Source organism: Peromyscus eremicus, chromosome 1 (assembly GCF_949786415.1).
Source record: "Peromyscus eremicus chromosome 1, PerEre_H2_v1, whole genome shotgun sequence".
NCBI lineage: Eukaryota > Metazoa > Chordata > Mammalia > Rodentia > Cricetidae > Peromyscus > Peromyscus eremicus.
Window position 1 is genome coordinate 53,404,049 of NC_081416.1, and position 25,118 is coordinate 53,429,166.

Sequence of the window (25,118 nt, forward strand, 5' to 3'; positions counted from 1 at the left end):
TGCAGCCAGTGGAAGCCAGGGAGATGGGTTGGGGAGAGCTTTGGGGTGTCACCCCACCTCTGCTCTTCCCTCACTTCCTGTGGTGACAAAAGCAAGGGTTCTGTGGAGCCTTTACGTGCTGGCAGTGTGCTTCCTGTACCCAGCAGCAGCCCGCCCTGGGGAGGGACTAGCACAACTTTGGTGATAAGGCTGCCACGGGCTGACCTCTGAAGGAAGCAACTGAGCAGCATAAGGCAACCCCAGGCCAGGGGTGACAGGTGCTCCACCGCCAGCCACCTGCAGCGGCAATCCCTTGCAGTCTAGGTAAGTGCAAGGCCCGGGAGGAGTCATTTGTCCCCTGCCCTGCTAGTCTGCTCGGCAGCCACACTTTCTACCACCCCAGAGACTTGTGTGGGCTAGAGTGCTGGCTGAGAGCTGTGGGCCAGGACTTGTTTGTTCTGTGGGATAGGTAGGCTTGGCGGATCTGTGAGGAGAGTTGGCCCGCTCTGGTGTCCAGCAGGGTGCTCTTGAAGGAGTCTTTTTTTTTTTTTTTTTTTTTTCCCTTGAGGCCAGGTTTCTCTGTATAACAGCTCTGACTGTCCTGAAACTCAAGGCTGGCCTTGAACTCAAAGAAATCCGCCTGCCTCTGCCTCCCGAGTGCTGGGATTAAAGATGTTTGCCACCACCGCGGGGCTTGAGTGAGTCTGTTGGGCCTTGGTGTTCTCACCTGAGACCTGAGTTGGCTGGAGAGTTCTAAGGAACTGTCCCTTCAGCCCAAACACCTATGACAGTAGAGGGTCTCAGATTGGCTTGATTACAGAAGCTGTCTGTGTCAGTGCCCCCAAGGCCTACCCACCTACCAGATCCCAGCGTCTGCTCACCTTGCCTCAGCAGAAGCAGCCACAGCCATGGCGGGGATGAAGACAGCCTCTGGGGACTATATCGACTCGTCCTGGGAGCTGCGGGTGTTTGTGGGCGAGGAGGACCCGGAGGCCCAATCTGTCACCCTCCGAGTCACGGGGGAGTCGCACATTGGTGGGGTGCTTCTGAAGATCGTGGAGGAGATCAGTGAGTCCCCGTGACCCCCATGTCCCCAGTTTGGCACAGGCAGTCATGACCGCTATCCCTGGCACTTCTGGGCCATCCCTGCCCTGCCATTGATAACCTTGTCACAATGACTCAGGCAACAGCTTTATTGTTTGGTTCCAAAGAAGATATTTCTTAATATCCTCTCACTTCCTCCCACTCCTGCTGGTTCTGTCCAGTCTTCAAGGGACATACAGAACATGGTCCCTGTACACCTTGCCTGTGCTGAGGCCTCAGTCATGTTCCTGAGGTCTGAAGGATGCCTAGGAGGTTTCTGGGGTCTGTGGGATCTACTCCCCTACACTTCCTCCCCAGCAAGCCACTTGGCAGGCTGGTAACAGTGGTGGAAGGCCCTGCCCCCACAGGAAGTTATGGTAGAGTAGGCTGGTGCGATATCAGTCACCCAGAGTCACCCAGAAGGCCCCATGGGGGCTTCTCATCAACCTTCTTAGTGGAGAATGAGAGCTATCACTTCCTGGGAGGATGGCAGGAAAGCCTCCGATAGCCAGAGCCGGAAAGCATCCCACCATGAGCTCCTGATAGCTCCTGAGCCAGAAGGCATTGCACTGTGAGCTTGGGTCCTAGGCCTCTGGGGTAGGGAGAGGGATGGGAGGCAGGCTTTCTAGACCCAACCAGTCCCTATGTGCAGTCCAAGTCAGGGACCAGAGTGACTGGGTCGGACAAGCCCCAGCACAGCCAAGTAACAGGGCTAAAGCAGGGAAGGGAACTGCCAGAGGCAGGGCCCAAAGAGCCTGTGAAAGCAGAAGTTGGGGAGCAGAAGGGTGGTCCTTCAGAAACCAGATGTCAGACGGAGTTGGAGACTTGACCGGGGCCAAGGCAGAATAGAAGGGCTTGAGAAGGTGGTGGGTCCCAGGGCACAGCAGGTGAGCCCCAAGAGGGCTGAACACAGCCAGCTAGACCTTACCAGGAACCCCTGCTGGGCTCCTCAGGCCAAATCATGTCAGTTCCAGGACCTCAGTCCCCAGCAAGAGGAGCATTATCCCCACTCCTCCCACTGCCAGTCCGTGGTGAGACCAGCCTTCCTAAATGCTGGTGCCAGATGGTGAGAGCTTCCTTGGACCTGACACCAGGAAGGGCAGTGGTTTCAGAGAGGTCTCTAGAGTGGGGAAGACCTAGAACTGATGTCAGGGACTCAAGGAAGCTCTGAGTTAAGGCCTCGGAATAGGAAAGACACCTGGTTTGGGACAAAACAGGAAGCCCAGGTGGTGCCCTGACAGTCTGGGAAGGCCCTTTGGCCTCCTGAGGAACTAGGTACTTGCCTTGGAAACAGGGCATGGCCATGTTAAGGTGGCCCCACATTAAGGGGCACCTTTGCAGGGCCCCTTGTCAGCAGGGAGACAGATTGCAGCCGGGGAGACCCAAGCAGGCCATCCAGTCGTCTGTGGGGTCGGGGGTGGGGGATATATGAGGGCTCAAGAGGCCAGACGGGGGGACAGAAAAGGTGGGTTTAGAAGTGAAACTGACATTAACTCAAGATTGGACTAGAAGTAAAAAGCATGGTGCTGAAGTGTTGGGAAGAGTCCTTGGTGGTTGGATGACCTGGGAGGGAAGGGCTCCTCTGTCCAGCCACAGCAGGCTTCAACATAACCCTTGGAAGGCTGGGGCTAGTCTCCCTGCACTCAGCATGCCAGCACTGGAGCCAGGTGAACAGGAGTCTGGGATGAAGGAAGCAATGAAAATGCCCCTTAGAGTAGAGGCCATGCCATGCAGATCCCAGCAGAAGCTAGGAAGCAGCTGAAGTCATAATACAGGAGAGATACCCAAGCCCCAGAAGAGGGTATGACTGAAGAGAGGGAGAGGTTCCAGGCTAAACCCCGGGAAAAGACAGGTGTGCAGTAGGTGGGGAGAGCCTCCTGAAGAGCACAAAGCCACAGCAAAGGCTGCTGGGTATGGAGGCAGTCCCAGCCCTAGTGAATCGACAGCCTACATAAGCAAAACCCTGCTTCAAGTTTAAAAGCAAAAGGCCAACGGGAGAGGAAGTGGGGGCAGAGCGAGGGCCTCAGGACGGGGGCTCAGAGTCCTGAGGAGCTGGGCGGAGAAGCTTCTCCAGTGTTTGGCAGCACTGATGACAGTGGGAGACAGGTCAGGAGCTGGCAGAAGTCCAGGATGGGGACAGGGATCAAAACCCAGTGGGAGGACCAGAGAGACAGGCCTAGAATCTTAGCAGGTAGAGCGCTTGCCCAGCAGGCACAAAGCCCTGGGTGTGACCCTCAGTGCTGCATCAAGGAGACATATACCTGCAATCCTAGCATTTGGCCATTGGAGGCAGGAGGATGAGTGGACCAGGGTTGGCCTCAGCTATGCAGTTGAAAACCCTGTCTGGAAACCCCCAAATAACAACATACCGGGTCTCAGCAAAACCCAGGAGGCTGTGTGCTCAGCAGCTTTTGCCCCATTTATTTCTGTATTCACACTTCTTGGGGGGAGGAGGATAAGGCATCCTCCTGTGTCATCCATTGTTGTCACCCCAATTCCTGGTCAGATGACAAGTGACATTCACATTTCCAAATGAGCACTTCTCTTTAAGTGTCAAAATTGCACAACACTTTGTAATGTCGCAGCCATTGGTCAGCAGCCATGAGTCAGGATGATTGTTACATCTTAACTAGAGAACTGAGTGTAGAGAGGTGAAACCCGGTGAGCAAGGTCGCACAGCTAGTGATGGAGATTATCAACAGCCCTGAAGGTCACACAGCTAGTGATGGAGATTATCAACAGCCCTGAAGACCGCAGATGTTGCCGGTGGTGGGTGCGGTGGTGCATGCCCTTAATCCCAGCACTCAGGAGGCAGAGGCACGCAGATCTCTAAGTCAGCCTGGTCTAGAGTGGGTTCCAAGACAGTCAAGGCTACACAGAGAAACCCTGTCTCAAAAAAACAAAAGAAAAAACAGCAACAACAAAAAAATAGAAAAGGCATTGAACCAAGTATCCCAGAATACACGTGGGCTGTAAGGAGTCAACTCAATAAAGTATGAGGTGAGGTCATTGAGATTGAGGTACCCATATTCCTGGCTGGGGGGCTCCCCTCGGAAGTGATGTAACAACTGAACCCAGAAGGGCCAGGAGGAGTCAGCAGCCATCAACCGTTCCTCCATCACTTTGGAGCCAACCCAATCTGGCAATCTGGCTCACCTGTGGCATCAGTGCTGGGGCAGAGAAGAAGGCGCCTGGGCAGGGCCTTCAAAGGCCAATGGGTACCCCTGGGTCCTCACAGATCGCAAGCAGGACTGGTCTGACCATGCCATCTGGTGGGAGCAGAAGAGACAGTGGCTGCTACAGACACACTGGACACTGGACAAGTATGGGATCCTGGCAGATGCCCGCCTCTTCTTTGGGCCACAGCACCGACCTGTCATCCTGCGACTACCCAACCGTCGTGTGCTGCGTCTGCGTGCCAGCTTCTCCAAGCCCCTCTTCCAGGCTGTGGCTGCCATCTGCCGCCTCCTCAGTGAGTAGCTGTCGCCTCTTCCCCTTCCCGGGCCAAGCCACAGAAGCTTGTTCTTGCCATAGCCTCTCCCCCAGCCTATCAAAGGGCGTGACTTCCCGGGGTGTCTGTGTGGAAAGGTAGGGATGACCTAGCAGACCCTCGGTGCTGAGGCCTTTCTCCCTTCAGGTATCAGGCACCCTGAGGAGCTGTCCCTGCTTCGAGCTCCAGAAAAGAAGGAGAAGAAGAAGAAGGAGAAGGAGCCTGAGGAAGAGGTGCATGACCTGACCAAGGTTGTCCTAGCCGGGGGTGAGTGAGCATGGCTGGCCCGGGCTGGGGCCAGGACAGAGGCTGGCCTGGGAGGCCAGAACTGGGGCTGGGCCTGATTGACTCCCACCGACCCTGCAGGTGTGGCACCCACCTTATTCCGAGGCATGCCGGCACACTTCTCGGACAGTCCCCAGACTGAGGCTTGTTACCACATGCTGAGCCGGCCACAGCCGCCACCTGATCCTCTCCTGCTCCAGCGCCTGCCGAGGCCCAGCTCCCTGTCTGACAAGACCCAGCTCCACAGCAGGTGCATGACCCACAGCCAGGCCACCCTGCCCAGGGCCTAGCTCACCTACCCTCTGCTTCCTGCTTTCAGGCCCTTCCTCTCTGTGCTGATTCTGCCTCTGTCATACCCAGGTGGCTGGATTCATCACGATGCCTCATGCAGCAAGGTGTCAAGGCCGGGGACGTGCTTTGGTTGCGGTTTAAGTACTACAGCTTCTTCGACCTGGATCCCAAGGTGAGCTGCGCTCTGGAATAAGAGGGTCCAGCTCTGGGAAGTCAGCCACTGTAGGGGTCAGTTTGTCCGACCGTATGCTCATCTGTACCTCTGTGTGCCAATCCTCCCAGTGCACTGCGGGGCCTCCAATGATAAGGCAGTGCTGGTTTCTTTAGGACCTGCCTGCTGGTGGGGTCATGGCAGAGACCATGTAGACAGTGGTGGGTTCTGGGGAATGTGGTCTCTAGTGGGGAGGTTCTGAGCTGGGCACAGGGAGGCCGCTTGGACCAGCAGGGCCTGGGAGGTGGGGTAGGGTTTGCAGGGTGGCCTCAGTGTGCCCCATTCTTAGCCCTCCAATGCCTGATTTCTCCTCTGCAACAATGTCGTCTAACCCTCTGTCTCCACAAACTGCCCGGGGCCCACAGGCTCCTCTTCCTACCTGTGGCCCTTCATTAAAAACATACAAATGGTGGTCTACAGAGCACTTGGTTTCAAGCTGTGGCAGAGTTCCCTCAACGTTCTCTTCTGAACCAAACTGCCCTGGTGCCTTCTACCCACATCTACACACAGAAGGACACCTGCTGCCCTCCGTGCAGCCGGTCCCCTGGTTCCATCCCACCTACATACTTTATTTTTGGTTTCTTGAGACAGGGTTTCTCTGTGTAGTTTTGGTGACTGTCCTGGATCTCACTGTAGACTAGGCTGGCCTCAAACTCACAGAGATCCACCTGGCTCTGCCTCCCCAGTGCTGGGATTAAAGGCGTGCACCACCACCGCCTGGCTTCTTTTTTTAAAAATAAGGATTAGACTTAGTTTTTTTTCCCCCCAAATGCTAGACGAACGCTCAACTGCTGAGTGCTCCCCCAGGCCCTTCGGGACTAGTTTAATGTTATTTTGTGTATGGGTGTTTTCTCTGCCTGGATGTCTGTACAGCATGTGTGCCTGGCATCAACAGAGACCAGAAGAGGGTGTCAGATCCCCTGGAACTGGAGCTACAGAGAGTTGTGAGCCACCTTGTGGGTGCTGGCAACTGAACCTGGGTGCTCTGGAAGAGCAGTCAGTAATCTTAACCATTGAGCTGTCTCTCCAGCCCTGAACTTTTATTATTTATTTATTTTTAATTTGAGGTAGGGTCTTGCGAAGTTATCTAAGTTGTGGAACCTGGCCTTGAATCTGTAGCCCAGGCAGGCCTTGAATTTTCAGTCTTCCTGCCTCAGCACCTCCGGTGACCAGGATCACAGGTCTACATCTTACTTGCTCATTATGGCATGAACATAGCCAATGCCTCTTCCTCTGGAATCATCTTTCTCTCACAGCTTCTGCGTCCCATGAGCTAAGGGGGTGTGTCTCTCCTTGTAGCTGTACCCAGGCTCTGTGGCTTCTATTTCTTCTCTTCCTCAGCTGCCCCATGTGTGCACCTGAGGTCAGAGGTCATCCATGTGTGCACCTGAGGTCAGAGGTCATTGTCAGGTGTCTTCTGTCGTTGTCTCTCACAGAACCTGGAACTCACGGATTCAGCGAGCCTGGCTAGCTAGCAAAGCCCAAGGTTCTGCCTGTCTCCGCCTGAGTGGGGATTAGAGCTGTTTCCACGGGTGCTGGGGATACGAACTCGGGTCCTTCGCTTGCACAACTATTCTACGACTGAGCCATCTCCTCCCAGCCCCTTCTTTTTGAAACCATATTTATCTATTGTGTGTGTGTGTGTGTGTGTGTGTGTGAGAGAGAGAGAGAGAGAGAGAGAGAGAGAGAGAGAGAGAGAGAGAGAGAGAGAAGGAGAAAGACAGAGACAGAGAGACAGAGAGAGTGTGTGTGTTCCTGTGTGCCACAGTGTATGTGTGGAGATCGGGAGGTCAGAGGACAACTTGCAGAAGCTGGTTCTCTCCTTCCCCCATGTGAATCCCAGGGTTCAAACTCAGGTGGTCAGGTTTGGCAGCAAGTGCCTTCACCCACTGAGATATCTTGCTGGTCTTTTTAAAAAACTGAATTTTAGCCAGACAGTGGTGGCACATGCCTTTAATCCCAGCACTCAGGAAGCAGAGGCAGGTGGATCTCTGTGAGTTCGAGACCAGGCCTGGTTGAGGTCGAGTTCCAGGACAGCCAAGGCTACACAGAGAAACCCTGTCTCAAAAAGTAAAACACAAAACAAAAACAAATTGCATTTTATCAACTCATTTATATGACTAGTAAATCTTTACAGAGTACATTGTAGTAATTCAGTACATGTAATAAAATGCATAAATTCAAACCAGGGGACTAGGTATCCTAAGTAGTTAAGATTTATTTTTACTTTATGTCTTACTGTTTTGCCTGTATATGTGTCTGTCACCATGTGTGTGCTTGGCGCACACAGAGTCCAGAGACGGGCACTGGAACTGGAGTTAGAGACGGTTGTGAGCTGCCATGTGGGTCTCTCCAGCCCCATGTATCTTAGATTGTTTTACGCAGTCGTTACTCTACTACTGGGAAGAACAGAAATAGTTCCTTCTCTCTGGGTTTTGGTTTCTGCCTTCTTTAGAAAGGAATATATTTTTAAATTTTTTTATTATTTACATATTTTAAATTTACATATTTGTGTGTGTGTGTGTGTGTGTGAGCACGAAGACACGCATGTGCATGAGGGCTAGTGTGCACACGCCGATACAAGCATGCGGAAGTCAAAGGACACATGGGAGTCAGTTCTCACCTTCCACCTTGCTGAAGCAAGGTCTATTGTTGCTTCTGTTTACAGCTGGAGACTGTGTACTCCAGGCTTGCTGGTCCTCAGGCTTCCAGGCCATTCTCTTGTCTAGTCTCCCATCTGCCTATAGGAGTGTTGACATTACAGAATGGGTCACCACAGACAGCTTTTCCACGTGGGCTCTGAGTATCAGACCTGGGGCACCAGGCTTGTGTGGCTACACTTTTAACCAGTAAGCCATTTCCTAAACCCATATTTATGTGTCACTTTGGCTGGGAAGTAGTGATGGTGCACGCCTTTAATCCCAGCACTTGGGAGGCAGAGACAAGCAGATCTCTGTGAGTTTGAGACCAGCCTGGTCTACAGAGTGAGTTCAAGTTACACAGAGAAACCTTGTCTCAAAAAACCCGAAAGAAGAAAAGAGTGTCCCTTTGTAGCTTGGGGACAACTCTGCTGTCTGAATGCTCAGATTAGGGTTATTGTAAAATAGTTGTTTGTCTTGGTTTTGTCCCTAAGCTGAGGTAAAATACCCTGACAAAAGCCACTCAGAAAAGGAGCAGTTTAGGGGCTGGAGAGATGGCTCAGTGGTTTCGAGCACTGACTGTCCTTCCAGAGGTCCTGAGTTCAATTCCCAGCAACCACATAATGGCTCACAGCCATCTGTAATGAGATCTGGCGCAGTTCACAGCTCAAGTACAGTGCATCCAGACAGGGGAGTCAAGGCAGGCTGGAAGCAGCTGGTCACATGACACCCACGGGAAGAGGAGAGCCTGCCTGCTGATGCTCAGTTCCCTTTCTCCATTTATAAAATCTAGGCTTTCTGGGTGGTGGCGCACTCCTTTAATCCCAGCACTTGGGAGGCAGAGCCAGGCGGATCTCTGTGAGTTTGAGGACAGACTGGTCTACAAAGCAAGTTCCAGGACAGGCTCCAAAGCTACACAGAGAAACCCTGTCTCGAAAAGCCAAAAAAAAAAACCAAAAAACTAGGCTCTCCTGCCCAGAGCGTGGCTCCCCACCCTGACATGAGTGGGTCTCCGCACATCACTGAACATAAAATAATCCCCCCACACATGCCCAGAGGTGCTTCTAGGACAGTCAGTTTGACAGCACTGACCTGTCACAGTATTATACAATCTTGTTTCCAGGCCTGAGGATGTAGCCCAGAGGTGGAGTACCTGTCTAGCCTGTGCAAGACTCTGGGGTAATCCGCAGCCTTGCAAACAGATAAAATATAAAAATCTTTACTTGGGGATGGAGATGAGGTCCTGGGAAACCAGCCCGCCCCCTCCTAGTTCACTATTAACCTCAGTAAGGCCCAGCTACAGCTGCAGTACCGAGTGCTGACTAGTCTCTGGCTGAGGCAACACCCCAGCTTCCTCCCACCCTCCTGTGGGCTCTGTCTGCTGTCTGCTCTTTCTACTCCTTCCCAGCCTCTGCTAGCCTCCAGCTCCATCTACTACTGCCTCGAAGTGACTTGGATGCTCCTGATTCTCCATCTCACCTGCCCTGCTGGGAGAGCAGGCAGCTCCATGCAGTTTGCCCACCCCACCTCACCCCACCTCACCCCACCCCGCCCCCGCCCCCGGCACTGGACTACAGTTACTCCATCCACACTTCTTGGCACTGGCATCAAAACCATTCTCTACCCTACTTTATTCTCCAGGAAAGGTAGATTTGAACAATGTAGGTTTGGGGTCTTTTTTTTGGTTTTGGTTTTTCCAAGACAGGGTTTCTCTGTAGCTTTGGAGCCTGTCCTACAGCTCACTCTGTAGACCAGGCTAGCACAGAAATCTGCTTGTCTCTGCCTCCTGAATGCTGGGTGGGATTAAAGGCTTATGCCACCACTCCCTGGCAAACAATGTAGGTTTTTATTTAATGTTTACTTTCTTTTTTGTTTGCTTTGTTTGTATGTCATGTGCATTGATGTTTTACCTGTGTGTGTGTTTATGTGGGGGATGTTGGGTCACCTGGAGAGTCTCACTTTGTTACTCAGGCTAGTCTTGAACTTAGGACAAAGCCAAGTGTCCTGGCTGGGACTTCTGTGTGTGCTCCTGAGCCCAGAGCCCTGTTCTGTGACCTAGCAGTTTGTACACAGCTGTAGGCTGTCAGAAGATGAAGACTTCGCTCTCCTGCCTTCTCTATCTCCCCTCCCACACAGCACACACATTTCTGTGAGTCTCACTAATCTACTGGTGTTTATGGCGTTTGGTGAAAACAACGTAGCCATGACTACAAACAGTAACACATAAACAGTGATCTTAGCTGAACCCAGAATAGCTGTGTTCATATTTCCTTTCATGGTCAGGTCTTTGGAGCTGATAGGTGACATATATGGTGTCATGGGTTGAACCCAGGGCCCGAAGGGCTGGGCTTCTCCACCACTGAGCTCTACCTACCCAAAGTTGACTGTCCATAATGATAAGAAGGGATGCAAAGGACTGCCTGGGCATTCCCCACACACTGTGACTTGTACAGGGCCACTTAACCCAGCCCCTCCACATAGTACCCAACACGGTACTACCACTTTCAGAGCAAGTGAGTAAAACCAGGCCTGGTGGTGTAATCCCAGGAACTTGGGAGGCTGAAGCAGGAAGGTGGACAGTTCAGGCCTACCCTCGCTGCATGGTGAATTCAAGGTCAGCTTGGGCAACGTAAGACCAAACTAAGCAATGGCAATAATAATAATAATAATCACACACAAACACACACACATGTAGGCAGAAGTTTCCCATCCTGACTGCCTAGTTCCAAATAACTACTCTGAGGCTTATATTAATTGTAAATGCTCAGTCAATAGCTCAGGCTTGCTATTACCTAACTCTTACATTGAAATTAACCCATATTTCTTATCTATGTTTTGCCACGTGGCTCAAGGCTTGTTACCTCGTTTTTCTTTCTTTTTTTTTTATTTTTTGTTTTTTGTTTGTTTTTTCAAGACAGGGTTTCTTCTCTGTTTAGCTTTGGAGCCTGTCCTGAAACTTGCTCTGTAGACCAGGCTGGCCTCGAACTCACAGAGATCCACCTGCCTCTGCCTTCTGAGTGCTAGGAATAAAGGCATACACCACCACCAAAGGGGTTACCTCATTTTCTATACGTCCTGCTTCCTTGGCATCTGGCTGGCTAGCGTCTCCTCTGACTCCGCCCTTCCTCATCCCATCTTTCTCAGTTTGGCTTTCCCGCCTAACTTTATCCTGTTCAGCTATTGGCCAGTCAGCTTGTTTATTAAACCAATCATAGCGACGTATATTCACACAGTGTACAGAAGGATTATTCCACAGCGCGCACACACACATATCTTAGTAGGGTCAAACTATTTTTTTCAATATTCGGGGAAATGGGGGCTGAAGAGGCATCATCAAGAAGGCTAGGTTGAGAGCTCCAGGTCCTGGCCTGGTAAGAGCTCCCTTGCTTAATTATGTCCCCTGTACTTAAATCTACCTCTAGGTAACTAGTATTTCCTACGCAGTGCACAGATACATATTCTCTCTCTCTCTCTCTCTCTCTCTCTCTCTCTCTCTCTCTCTCTCTCTCTCTCTCGTGTGTGTGTGTGTGTGTGTGTGTGTGTGTGTGTGTGTGTGAGTGTGTGTGTGTGTGTGTGTGTGTGAGAGAGAGAGAGAGAGAGAGAGAGAGAGAGAGAGAGAGAGAGAGAGGGTCTCACTTTGTAGTTCTGGCTAGTCTGTAACTTATATAGACTACACTAACTTTGAACTCACAGAAATCCTCCTGCCTCTGCCTCCTGAGTTTGAGTGCTAGGATTAAAGGAGTATAGTACCACGTGGTATGACAAGCCTTTAATCCCAGCACTTGGGAGGCAGAGACAGGAGGATCTCTGTGAGTTCCAGGCCAGCCTGGTCTACACAGTGAGTTCCAGGCCAGCCAGGGCTATGTAGAGAGATCTTGTCTCAAAAATAACAACAAAAAGATATGGTTTCACTTTGTATTTGTATTCTGGGCTGTTCTAGAATTTACTATGTAAGGCTCAGACTTGTCTGAAACTTGTGATAATCCTCTTGCCTCAACCTCCCAAATTGTGAGATTACAGGGATGAGCCACCACACCCAACTAGATCTAATCCCCCCACCATAATATTATCAGTCTTTGGTTGAGTTGAATCAGGATTTGGAGCCCACAGATCTGAGGCTGAATGTGCATTTTGGGACACTGGGTGCACAGATTTCAGAGGCGGAAGAGGTGGGACTGGAGCATGTAGGGTCACCTCGAGGAGGACCTCCCCCATTAGCAGCAAGTGACAGTTACAGCGGCTCCAACCTCCGCAGCTCTTGGCACTTGCTATTTAACATAATGAGACCACGATGCCAAAAGACTGTCCCCCAGCATCACTGAGATGTAACTTACATGCTCAAGCACCGCCTGTCCTGAGCAGTTTATTTTTGGTCATTGTGTGTGGTTGTACAACCACTGCCACATCCAGTTTTTCATTTATTTGTTTATTTGCATGTATATCTGTGTGAGGATGTCCGAAGCCCTAGAAATGGAGTTATAGACAGGTGTGAGCTGCCTTGTGGGTGCTGGGAATTGAACCCCGGTCCTCTGGAAGAGCAGCCAGTGCTCTTAACCACTGAGCCATCTCTCCAGCCCCACCTAAGGCTAAAACATTGTTAGCCAGGCGGTGGTGGCGCATGCCTTTAATCCCAGCACTCGGGAGGCAGAGCCAGGCAGACTCTGTGAGTTCGAGGCCAGCCTGGGCTATAGAGTGAGATCCAGGACAGGCTCCAAAACTACACAGAGAAACCTGGTCTTGAAAAACCAAAAAAAAAAAAAAAAAAACGAACAAACAAACAAAAAACCATTGTTGCTGTTCCAGAAAATTCTCTAGTGCCCATTTTCAGTTTTTTGCCCCCAGCACTCACCCCAAACAACCAGCAGGCCAACTTTTCCTGTGTCCTTGGCCCACCTTCCCCAGTGACTAGTAGATCTAGCTGGCCTTTAGCTGCTCGCTGCTTGGATAGCCCCTCCAGGGCCAATCCTGCTCATGTTTTTGGCAGTTCCTGTACTGAGCTGCATCTGTACTGAGTATCTGTCCGAGGGATGGCTCCTGAACCGACTTCTCCACTCTAGGCTTTGCCTTTGATTCTTTCTCTCAGTGGTTTGATAAACCGTTCTGTCCTGCCATTGTATCTTTTTGTGTGTGACAGTCTTATGCACCCCAGGTTGACCTCAGTCACAGGCAGTCTTGAACTCCTGACCCTCCCGCTTCCCTCCAATCACCACCATGCTCAGTCTCATGTAGCACTGGGGATCGAACCCGGCGCTTTGCTCACTCAAGGCTGCCCCTCCTCTCTGCCTTTTTGATGCCCTTGCTCTCAGCCCTGTGGGCCACAGAGTGTGCACTTCCATGGCGTCTGGGAGGCCCTCCCTGCTCCTTGACCCTAGACTCCTTTCACTCATTCTTCCCTTCAGTGGTCCACTGTCACCCTGCAGGCCTCTGCCCTGCAGGCCACTTCCTCAGGGAAGCCTTCCTGGAGTGCTTTCCTGTGGCCTGTACTCCCCTGAGAGATGAGTTGAAGGAGCTACCCCAGGGGAAGCTGTCTTTCTTTCTTTCTTTCTTTCTTTCTTTTTTTTTTTTTTTTAAAGATTTATTTATTATATATAGAGTGTTCTGCTTGCATGTATGCCTGCATGCCAGAAGAGGGCACCAGATCTCATTATAGGTGGTTGTGAGCCATCATGTGGTTGCTGGGAATTGAACTCTGGACCTCTGGAAGAGCAGCCTGTGCTCTTAACCTCTGAGCCATCTCTCCAGCCCTCTTTCTTTCTTTCTTTCTTTCTTTCTTTCTTTCTTTCTTTCTTTCTTTCTTTCTTTCTTTCTTCCTTCCTTCCTTCCTTCCTTCCTTCCTTTCTTTCTTTCTTTCTTTTTTTTTGTTTGTTTTTTCGAGACAGGGTTTTTTTTCTGTAGCTTTGGAGCTTATCCTGGAACTTGCTCTGTAGACCAGAGCTCGAACTCACAGAGATCCACCTGCCCCTGCCTCCCGAGTGCTGTGATTAAAGGCGTGCGCCACCACCGCCTGACTAGCTGTCTTTTTTCTATTCTGGGAGCACTTCATTCAGGGGCTGTCTTCCTCCTCTCTTGCCTATCCTCAGCAGGAGGCTGTCCTGTGGCCTGTGGCCTGTGGCCTGTGGCCTGTGGCACGTGGCACGGTAGAGCAGAAGTGTATGGAGAAAGCTGCACTGTCTGCCTAGGCAGGGGGCAGGCCAGCAGGTTAGAGATGAGGTCTGCTGCTCATGTTGGGCCAAGCCTGAGGATCCAGGACAGGCGCCTTCTGACTAGCTCCCCTGACCCCCTGCTGCTCCAGACAGACCCAGTACGGCTGACCCAGCTGTATGAGCAAGCCCGCTGGGACTTGCTGACAGAGGAAATCGACTGCACCGAGGAGGAGATGATGGTGTTCGCTGCCTTGCAGGTGCCTGGGGCTCTGGGGGTGCTGGGGTACAAGGTCAAAAGGCCTTCCAGAAGGGAGTCCATCTCCAAAGAAGTCCAGCGTGGGGGTTGTGTGGGGCAGATGGGCCTCAGACTCAGCTCTAACTGACTATGTGTCCCCCAGTATCACATCAACAAATTGTCCCTGAGTGGGGATGTGGGTGAGCCAGCCTCTGGGGACCTGGGGTTGGATGACCTGGATGCAGCCCTGAACAACCTGGAGGTGAAGCTGAAGGGGTCGGCACCCTCAGACATGCTGGTGAGGAAGGGCTTGGGCCTGGGAATGGATGGGGTTGGAGTCAGGGCCAGGCAGGGCACCCAAGGTTCCCTCTACTTCTCTCTTCCTCCAGGATAGTCTCACCACCATCCCAGAACTCAAGGACCACCTCCGAATCTTCAGGTTAGGTGTAGGGCCTGCTTGGAGAGAGGGGAGGAGGGGGAAGGCAGGGAGGCCGTGGTTCACAAGCTTCCTACTCCCTCCAGGCCCCGGAAGTTGACCCTGAAGGGCTACCGCCAGCACTGGGTGGTATTCAAGGACACCACACTGTCCTACTATAAGAGCCAGGATGAAGCACCAGGGGACCCTATCCAGCAGCTGAACCTCAAGGGTGAGGGAGTGCCAGTAGTAACTGCTCTCAGCCTGTTTCCTCCTAGGGACCTGGGTGGATACCATCTGCCCTGAGGCAACCGTGGGTGGGTGGGCTGAGTTTCATACAGGGACCTCTTCGCCACCTCCTTCTTGCAGGCTGCGAGGTGGTCCCTGATGTCAATGTCTCTGGCCAGAAGTTCTGCATCAAGCTCCTGGTGCCCTCACCAGAGGGCATGAGTGAGATCTACCTGCGCTGCCAGGATGTGAGCAGGCTGGGCCGAAGGGGGAACGGGAGTGGCCGGGGCCGGGGGCAGGGTTGGAACGGCATTCAGGGTGAGAGTGAACGTGGCCGGGTCTCACTCACCACCCTCTCCGTCCTTGCTCCAGGACCAGCAGTACGCACAGTGGATGGCTGCCTGCCGCCTGGCCTCCAAGGGCCGAACGATGGCGGACAGCAGCTATGCCAGCGAGGTGCAGGCCATTCTGGCCTTCCTTAGCCTGCAGCGGGCAGGTGGTGGCGGCGGAGGCGCAGGGAACCACATCCAGGGCCCTGAAGCCTCTGCTGAGGGCCTTAACCCCTATGGTCTTGTGGCTCCCCGTTTCCAGCGAAAGTTCAAGGCCAAGCAGGTGCCACAGGAAGTGTGGGGGTGGGAACCACCATGGTGTTTAGCTAGCCACCCTGGAAGACCCCTGGACCTCCAACCCTCTTCCTTAGAAAACCCTGTGCTCACTTCCTCCTTCTGCCCTGTCCCAGACACCTCTCTGGAAGGGCTCCGGGTCTATTCTAGGGCCTGATTCAGCCACATGTGCACCCTGGTACCACAATGGCTGCCTTCCCCTCAATGTCCTGTGCCCCCAGCAGGGCAGGCGGGTGGGGTGGGGTGGCAGGGATCTTAGGGAGTTTAGATAAGGGGAGGCCCTAAGAGTCCCTTACCAATATGGAACCACAGCTCACCCCGCGGATCCTGGAAGCTCACCAGAATGTGGCCCAGCTCTCGCTGGTCGAGGCCCAGCTGCGTTTCATCCAGGCCTGGCAGTCCTTGCCTGACTTTGGCATCTCCTATGTGATGGTCAGGTATGATGCCAGCCCTGCAAAGCCCTGTCTCTGCCCTCACTTGCTGCCAGCTGCTGTATGTGCACATCCCAGATGGGTCCCAGGCACACAACCCAGTGCCTCTCCTCCCGGGTTCTCTGTGGGTACCGCTCCCTGGGGGTTCTGTGTGTTCCCCAGTGAGACAGAGCTCATGCCAGGCAAACAGAAGACCCAGTGCTTTTCCCAGCTCTGTCATAGATGCTCCCCTCTCTGGGCCTTGGCCAGCTGTCCCTGTGTTATAGGGAGGACCCTGAGAACTCAGTTCCCAAGTCTGCAGAGAAATGACATGCGGTTGATGATGATACATACAAGATCATTACTTAGAGGCGTGAACATTGGCAAATGCTGTTAGGATGGCCCACCTTGTATGCATTTATTGATGTAGGGTAACTCAAGTGTTGTTCCTCAGGGGCTGCCCATCTTGTTTTTATTTTTTCCTTTTTTTTTTTTTTTTTTTTTTTTTTTTTGAGAGGGGGTTGATTTTTCAAGACAAGGTTTCTCTGTGTAGTCCTGGTTGTCCTGGAACTCGCTCTGTAAATCAGGCTGGCCTTGAACTCAGAGATCCACCTGCCTCTGCTTCCTGAGTATTTTACATTTCATTAGGGGGAAAGAGGATTCAAGACAGGATCTCTTTCTTTTTTTTTTCTTTTTAATTTTTGTTCATTGGTGTTTTGCCATGTACTGTGTGAGGGTGTCCAATCTCTGGAATTTAGAATTACAGACAGTTGTGAACTGCCATGTGGGTGCTAGGATTTGAACCTGGGACCTCTGGAAGAGCAGCCAGTGCTCTTAACCTCTGAGCCATCTCTCCAGCCCCGAGTATTTTACATTTTTTAAGATTTATTTTGCTGGCCAGTGGTGGTGCACACCTTTAATCCCAGCACTCAGGAGGCAGAGGCAGGTGGATCTCTGTGAGTTCTAGGCCAGCCTGGTCTCCAGAGCCAGTTCCAGGACATCCAGGGCTACACAGAGAAACCCTGCCTCAAAAAACTGAAAAAGAAAAAAGATTTAGTTTTTCATGTATGAGTTTTTTGCCTGCATATGTACATATATACTGCATATAGTGCCCAGTGCCCACAGAGGCCAGAAGAGGCACCAGATCCCCTGGAACAGGAGTTAAGAGCCCCCATTGAGGGGACTGGGAACCAAACCTGGGTCTTCTGTAAGCACTGTAAGTGTTCATAACAGCTGAGCCATCTCTCCAGCCCCTCTATCTTACATTTCCAACTTATTTATTTTGTGCATGTGCACATGTGGAGACCAGAGAACAATTTACAGGAACCTGGTTCTCTCCTTCCGCCATGTGGGTCCTGGGGACAAACTTCGGCCGTCAGACTTGAGGGCGGCTGAACCCTCTCGCTGGTCCTATCTTTTTCTTAATGTTTTTATTTTAAATCTGTGTGTGTGTGTGTGTGTGTGTGTGTGTGTGCGCGTGCACGCGCGCGCGCGCACGCATGGACATGCTGTGGCAGTTATGTGAGGGTCAGAAGATAGCCTCTAGGTCAATCTTTACCTTCCACCTTAAGACAAGAGTTCTTACTCATCACTGTGTGTTCCAGGTTAGCTGGCTGCAGACTGTCCAGAGATTCTCCCGTCTCTGCCTCCCAACTTGCCATAGGCACATTGCAGACGTATTAGATTTACAAGGGTTCTGTGTTCTCACACATGTGGCAAGAGCTTTTTGCACTGAGCAATCTCTCCCAGCCTGTCTATCTTGTCCCAGGGACCACAAGCATGCACTACAGTCCTGGGGATCAACCTCAGGTCTTCATACTTGCAAGGCAAGGTACTCTATCGACTGAAGCATCATCTCAGTCCCCGCCCCGCGCCCCTTGGTTTTTGAGGCAGAGCTTCATTCACCATGTATCAAGTCTGATGTGAATTCCCGTCTCAGCCCCTTTGCTGGGATGACAGACACACTGCACCATGCCTGGCTAGCATCAGTCCATGAATAATCCCATTTTTTCAGAATGGGAGCTTAAGGCTAGGAGAAACTGATTGGCTGCCTCAGAGCTGCAGAGCTGGGGCAGGTGAGGCTGTGCTCTACCCTGAGGACGCTGGAGCTGTGTCCACACAGTGTAGGCTCCAGGGCCACACATGGTGTAGCTCTCACTCATATTTCCCCCGCTGGGAATTAGGTTCAAGGGCAGCAGGAAAGATGAGATCCTGGGCATTGCCAACAACCGACTGATCCGCATTGACCTGGCCGTGGGCGATGTGGTCAAGACCTGGCGCTTCAGCAACATGCGTCAGTGGAACGTCAACTGGGACATACGACAGGTGGGTCCCGAGGGAGGGCAGGGACAGGGACAGGTGGCCAGCTCAGACCCAACCAGGGCAAGGCAGAAGCTCCTGCTTGTTGCCTGAGCCCACTGGACCTGTGACCACCCGCCTGCAGGTGGCCATTGAATTTGATGAGCACATCAATGTGGCCTTCAGCTGTGTGTCCGCCAGCTGCCGCATCGTACATGAGTACATCGGGGGCTACATTTTCCTGTCCACTCGAGAGCGGGCTCGTGGGGAGGAGCTGGACGAAGATCTGTTCCTGCAGCTGACAGGTGGCCACGAGGCCTTCTGAGGGCAGCCAGGCTGCCCTTGCTCCACTCACCACCTCCAGGGACCCTCGCAAGCCCACATCTGCCTGAACTCACTGCTCCACCACTCCCAGCATGCACCAGGCTGGGCACTTCCACCTGCTGTCACAGGCAGGCCAGGGCCCTGGCTGGGGTAGACACTGCCACCACCCAGCCTGGGGATGGTAGGCCCTGAGCCACACACAGCCCCTCCTCTTGCCCTCTTGGCAGCTCACATCCCTGGCCTATATGTAGTCCCTGAGCACATGAGGAATGCCAGATATGGATAAGGAACAAAGAATCTTGCTTTCAAACTGGACTTTCTTCCTGTGACAGTTTTCAGAGTTGTTGGGTTTGTTTGTTTGTTTTTTTAAATAAATACATATTTTATTGTTGGATCTTTCTTCTTCCTCCTCTGGAGCTGTGCCTGGCACCACTCTGATACTCTGCCTCTTTATCACCAGCCAAGGAGAGAGGCTTTCCTGAGGTAGAGACAAGAGTTGCTAAGAGAAAGGCATGTCTACGTCAGCCTACAGTGGGGAACTTTCAAAGAGCTTTAGGCAGAGGGCACAAGCTTCAGGACACAGGGTAGGGGTGGTGGGTTCTCACGGGTAGGTCGTAGCTGCAGGGCCTCCTTGAAGTACTTGGGAAGCAGGAAGCCTTCAGCATTCCCTGGAGTCAGGATCACCCCGTTGGCAGAGCGGTAGAAGGGGATTCCATCTGCTCAGAGAGCTAGAGATGTGACTGGTGTCCCTCTCTGACAGATCTGGGGGAGTCCCTGGAGGGTCCACACTTACCTGCCAGAGCTAGGGGTCCATCGATGAACACCACCACGTCACAATTTGGACGCATGCCTGCAGGGACAAGTAGACTAGGGCCAGGGGTACCTGGGCAGAATGGGGCTCTATGGTGGGATGGGGAAGTACTGCTCCATGCAAGTCTGTGTGGGGATCTCACACAAACGAAGCTGTGACCCTTGGTGGGGGACCTGGGAGGACAGAATAGGTGATACTGACCACTGATGACACCAGGGTCTCCAGGCAATCCTGAGGCCAAGTGGATGTGCGCCCTTCCTTGGCGTGACAAGCCCTTCAGTAGAATAGATGGCCAATGTTTCCAGAAGGTACCATGGACTAGCATCAAAGGCAGGGCTTGTGGTGTCTCCAGGGGCATCAGCTCCAACTCAGGTACCTAGGGATGAGTGTGTGAATGGGCAGCAGTGAGACCTCCTTCCTGAACTGGGGTCCCACCTGGCTCTCCCTCCCACATGCCCCTCGGTACCCACTTGTAGGGAGTGGCCCTGATTGGCCCTGATGAGAGGGCCAGTGCTGGGCTGGCCTGGCTGCAGGGCAAACCGCTGCTTTCCATTGTTATCCACCACGTGCTGCACATCCTCAATGGAGACGCTGTGGAACTGGGGCAGCTGCAGGAGAGCTTGCAGGGGTACAAAGCCATCTGCAGGCAGCCAGGCGGGGGTGTGCTCAGAAGCCGGGCTATGCTTAACAGGGGAGCCACAGGCAGCTGGAACAAAGGCTGGGCCTGGGCGGTCACATGAGCTTTCTTTGTGCGATCTTCAGGAAGGTTTCCCTTTTGGGGCCTCATTTTGTTTTTTTCTATGCTGGGGTGGAATGCAGAGCCTTGCACCTGCTAGGCAAGAACGCTGCTAAAGAGATACACTTCTATCCCAAGCCTCATTTTTCTTTTCTCTTTTGGTGTTTTGAGACAAGACAGCTTTGGAGCCTGTCCTGGAACTCGTTCCATAGACCAGGCTGGCCTCAAACTCACAGAGATTCTCCTGGCTCTGCCTCCCGAGTAATGGGATTAAAGGCGTGCGCCACCACCGCCCAGCAAGCCTCGTTTTTCTTAACTTACAGGGGAAGGTGACCAGCTTCATGGTGGGCTGGGCATACTGGTACATGCCTATAAGCCCAGCACTTGGGACGTACCAACAGAAGAATCAAAAGTTCAAGGTGTTTTGAGGCTAGCCTAGGTTACACCTTGTCTCAATATGAAGAAAAAGGAGGGTGGCTTTAGAGATGGTGTATCAGTCAAGAGCACGGGCTGTTCTTCCTTCCAAAGGACCTGGGGTCCGATTCCCAACCATCTGAACTCATTCCCAGGTCCAATGCCCTCTCCTGCAAGCACCAGGTATACATGTGATACAGACATACACACACGCGTGCAGGCAAAACACTCATACACATAAAAAAAAAAAATTAAAACAAAAACCAAAACAAAATAGCGTATCTGCTTCAGGCAGAGTAACATAGTAAGCACTAAGTAGTTGGTCCAGAGTGGACATCCAGTAAGCATCCGTTGTCTCAGTATGCACCCCCCTGCCATCCTTGGGAAGTGTTTATAGGACGGGCTGAAAGAGACATCATGAGGGCCAGCCTAGACAGGGGCTTCTCTTCCAGAGGACACGGAAAGGGGTTCTGGGCCTTGATTTTCCTGTACATTCGGAGAGTGTGCCTATTCTCTGTTCCTACTGGGGCAGTGTTGAGAGTTGAGGAGACAGGGGTTCCAGCTGCTCTCTGGGCTCCCACTTTTCCTGCCAGCTTCCACCATGCTCACTTACCAGCTCGCATGGGAAGTCCCAGCTTCAGAGCTCCGTGGCGTAGGACATAGGACAGGGCCTTAGACAGCTGCACATCTCGGTCCTGAAAGAGTCCAGTGACGATGGCCTGTGTTTCAGTAGCTAGCCCTGAGCCCTGAGTCCTACTGCAAAGGTAGCCCAGAAGAGCTCCAGTGGTCTCTGGGACCATTGGTCCTGCAGTCTTCCCACCAAGAAACCAAGGCTCAGGTCTCCTCCCCTGTCCTGCCACTGTGGGGGTGAGGATGGAAAGGTGCACACCTGTCCCCGGGGTCTATGGGCCCGTCTACCTTCCTGCCTCCTTCCACCAGGGGCGTTCATGGCCAAGACCTGTAGGGATCAGGGACGTGTGGCCACTCTGCCCATAAAGTCACAAAGGCTCAGGATGGGAGAACCGCACTGCTCATGCCACCCGGGAACCTCTGGTCCACACAAGGAAATTTGAGGCCCAGCTGGCGAAACTTGCCCAGGGTCACACTGGCAGCCACGAGGCCCGAGGGATCCGGATCAGACCCCGCTTTCCGCAATCGGATCGCGGATCTGCTGCCCGGATCTCGGGACTGGGGTGCGAAGAGACGCCAAGGAGAGCCAGGCCTGCGCGTATCAGACGCTCTCCACCGCGGAAGGCAAATCGCAGACCCGGACAAGGACTGGCCAATGGGAAGACGCGAAGGGAAGGGGCGGGCACTTCCGCTTGAGGGGAAAGAGGTGGAGCTTGGGGGCCCAGCTGACCGGTGAACTCCGAGATTCTGCTTGTCCAGGTTGGATGTAGGAGGACTCCTGGTTTGGGGGCTATGAGCATTGGCGCTCCTAGTGCTGCTGGGCGGTAGGGATGCCCAAAGATTTTACGGGTTTGAGGCAGCAGGAGTCCAGACGCTTGCTGGGCTCAGGACTCTTGGTGGGATGATACTCGCTGCCCAAGCAGTAAGTAGTCAGGGATCTGCAGAAGGGTCACGGTCAGGATTTCTGTGGAAGAGAGGGTCAGCTCTTTCCCTAGAGTGACAGGATGGCCATCTGTGTCTTCCTCCAGGACTTCCCTGTCACACCATGGACCCTGAAGTGTCCCTCTTGCTGCTGTGCCCTCTTGGGGGACTGTCCCAGGAGCAGGTAGCAGTAGAGCTGAGCCCAGCTCATGACCGTCGTCCACTGCCTGGAGGAGACAAGACCATTTCTGCCATCTGGGAGACCCGGCTACAGACCCAACCCTGGATCTTTGATGCCCCCAAGTTCCGTCTTCACTCAGCCACACTGGCATCCAGCTCACCTGGGCCACAGCTGCTCCTGCACCTGGGGCTAACTTCCTACCGGGACTTCCTGGGCACCAACTGGTCCAGCTCGGCCTCCTGGCTGCGACAGCAGGGAGCTACAGATTGGGGTGACAAGCAAGCCTATCTGGCAGACCCACTGGGGGTGGGTGCCGCGTTGGTCACAGCTGATGACTTCCTTGTCTTCCTGCGCCGCTCTCAGCAGGTGGCCGAGGCACCTGGGCTGGTGGACGTGCCCGGTGGGCACCCTGAACCTCAGGTAAAATGACTGGCTGGGTACAAGGGCACGAAGTCCAAGCTCCTGGTTCTGTTTCATTGCCTCTTAAAGGGAAAAGTGGCCTGGTGTTTCCGAGGCTGCTGCCTCCTCCCATGCTGCGGGCCCTGCTAGAGGACTGTCCAGGAGAAAGTATGGGCCCAGCTGAGCACAGCCCATGACTCTCACCACTCCGGAGAGGAAGGTGCTCCCTGCCATGGGAGACCCAGCTGTAGATCTAAGCTGAAACCCACCTATGGAAGCTAGGGATCATGGGAGGAGAGACTGAAGGGGAGGAGATTTTTTTCTCACCTTATATAATCCTTCCTAGCTAGACTTCTGATTGTTTATTTGGAATAGGAGGGCCTGGGTTAGGGGATTGCCAAGACTCTCACACTGAGTCTGCCCTAGGCACCTATGGCCAACAAGAGGAAAAGCAGTGTGGGAATCGGTGTAGATGAAGGCTGAGCCTAAATTTTTCACAGGCCCTGTGCTCTGGTGGCAGCCCCCAACACAAGGACCTCCCTGGGGAACTGGTGGTCCAGGAACTCTTCTCCAGTGTCCTACAGGAGATATGTGATGAGGTGAGTGACAGGGGCCCCAGACATATGATAGGCATGAGTGAGGAGTAGAATTTGCTAGAAATCCACAGGCCTGGGCCGGAGTGAGGGTCTGCATGAGCCTAGCTGGCATTGAGAAAGAGCATGGCATTAATGCTGGAGCCATGATTCTTTGGTCCTCACATTCTGTCTTGGTTACTAAATCAACTTCATTTGGGTAAAAGGACTTCCCTGGATAATTTGTTCCATTTCTCATCTGTAGAATGAGCATACCCAGAGCCTGTATTTTGTGTAATGGGCACTTGGCTAGCAAAAGAAAAAAATGCTGAGGGTCCCACGCCATTGAGGATTGAGGATGTAGCTCAGTTTAGCTGGTAGATTGTTTGCCTAGCACAGTGGTTCTCAGTCTTCCCAGTGCTACAACCCTTAACACAGTTCCACGTGTGGTGGTGACCTCCAACCATACAGTTATTTTCGTTGCTACTTCATAATTGTAATTTTGCTAGTTTTTACAATTTTCATATGTTTGCTGTTATGAACCATAATGTAAATATCTGTGTTTTCCAATGGTCTTAAGTAACCTCTGTGAAAAGGTTGACCTCCTAAGGGGTCACGACCCACAGGTTGAGAAACATTGGCCTAGCATATCCAAGGCCTGGGCCTTGATCTTCAGTACCGTATAAACCAGGTACAGTGGTGCATACCTGTAATCCCAGCACTCAGGAGGTGAAGGCAGAGCATCAGAAATTCAGGGCCATCTTTGCTAAATATTGAGTCTAAGGCTAGCCTGAGCTACATGAGGCCCTGTCTCAACAAAAACAAACATATAAAACACCAAACTAACCAACTAACAACAACAAACCCAGGCCACTGAGAGGTCAGCCTGACGGGTGGGACTCCCTGCCACAGGTGAACCTGCCACTGCACACCCTGAGCCGGCCACTGTTACTGGGCATCGCTTGTAATGAGACCAGCGCGGGCAGAGCCAGTGCAGAGTTCCATGTCCAGTGAGTGGGCTCTGGGGTGCAGGACCCTGGGTGAGGCGGGTGGGGAAGGAGTGGGTTTGAGGCAACTGGAGTTCTGCAGGGTTCCTGTAACGTCTGGACACCCACCAAGCCGCCCTCATGTTCTTGTCCAGGTGCAGCCTAACTTCAGAGGAGGTCAGGAGTTACTACATGAATGGGGGACCTGAGGCCCACGAGTCTACAGGAATCATCTTTGTGGAGACACAGGTGTGGAGTTGAGGCTTTCAAGGTAGTCTGGTGATGGGGGAAAAGGATACCTGGGTGAGGCAGAGAACTCCCTGGTCTCCTAGTTTCCAGAGGCACAAAGCTTGGCTCCTACCTAAGGGACAGGAGTACTGAGGTTCAGCAACGCTGGACACAGTCCCAGTAGAAAGGGGGGCCTGATGTCTGGGTCTCACTGATTTCTCGCAGAGGGTCCAGAGACTGCAGGAGACGGAGATGTGGACACAACTCTGCCCTTCAGCCAAAGGGGCCATCCTCCTCTACAATCGCCATCCAACTCTACAGTCGGGTGCTGGGAAGTCCCACCTAAGTAATCCTAGCGTCCCAGCCCTATCACTACAGCTCTGAAGACAATAAAGGACTTTTATTCTTGGATTCCGTTGGCTTCTGCTGCTTCTCTGAAATCTGGGATCCTCGGGGAGAACCTGGGGTGGGTGAGAAGGGCTGACCACGTGGCAGAAAGGGAACAAAAAAGGGCCCCATAGCGCAGCCTCTGTGTGTCCCTCTCGTTTGGTGAATGTGGGCCACGGCGCAGCGAAAGCATCTCTTT

General features: G+C 52.8%; 3 protein-coding genes across 4 annotated transcripts; 2 read left to right on the forward strand and 1 right to left on the reverse strand.

The window, feature by feature from the left end:
- The first annotated feature begins 163 nt into the window (after positions 1-163).
- Fermt3 (FERM domain containing kindlin 3) lies at positions 164-18,998 on the forward strand. Its single transcript, XM_059261869.1, has 15 exons — positions 164-303; positions 874-1,047; positions 4,301-4,534; positions 4,700-4,819; positions 4,919-5,087; positions 5,198-5,300; positions 14,271-14,378; positions 14,520-14,654; positions 14,746-14,795; positions 14,879-15,003; positions 15,141-15,247; positions 15,372-15,611; positions 15,935-16,059; positions 18,216-18,357; positions 18,476-18,998. Exons 2-15 carry the CDS (start codon positions 888-890, stop codon positions 18,653-18,655), a joined length of 1,998 nt encoding a protein of 665 aa, XP_059117852.1. The 5' UTR covers positions 164-303; positions 874-887; the 3' UTR covers positions 18,656-18,998.
- Trpt1 (tRNA phosphotransferase 1) lies at positions 18,171-22,392 on the reverse strand. Its single transcript, XM_059261904.1, has 7 exons — positions 21,505-22,392; positions 21,229-21,310; positions 19,936-20,105; positions 19,667-19,841; positions 19,448-19,504; positions 19,260-19,370; positions 18,171-19,132 (listed from the first exon to the last, which is right to left on the reverse strand). Exons 1-7 carry the CDS (start codon positions 21,562-21,564, stop codon positions 19,038-19,040), a joined length of 750 nt encoding a protein of 249 aa, XP_059117887.1. The 5' UTR covers positions 21,565-22,392; the 3' UTR covers positions 18,171-19,037.
- Positions 21,902-24,943, forward strand: Nudt22 (nudix hydrolase 22). 2 transcript variants are annotated; one of them, XM_059261881.1, is made up of 6 exons: positions 21,902-22,004; positions 22,274-22,767; positions 23,247-23,345; positions 24,231-24,328; positions 24,460-24,553; positions 24,758-24,943. In XM_059261881.1, the coding sequence occupies exons 2-6, from the start codon at positions 22,291-22,293 to the stop codon at positions 24,914-24,916; spliced, it is 927 nt and encodes a 308-aa protein (XP_059117864.1). In that variant the 5' UTR covers positions 21,902-22,004; positions 22,274-22,290; the 3' UTR covers positions 24,917-24,943. The 2 variants fall into 2 exon arrangements, with proteins under 2 accessions (XP_059117864.1, XP_059117874.1); XM_059261891.1 differs by lacking the exon at positions 21,902-22,004 and adding an exon at positions 22,017-22,167.
- The last annotated feature ends 175 nt before the right edge of the window (positions 24,944-25,118 follow it).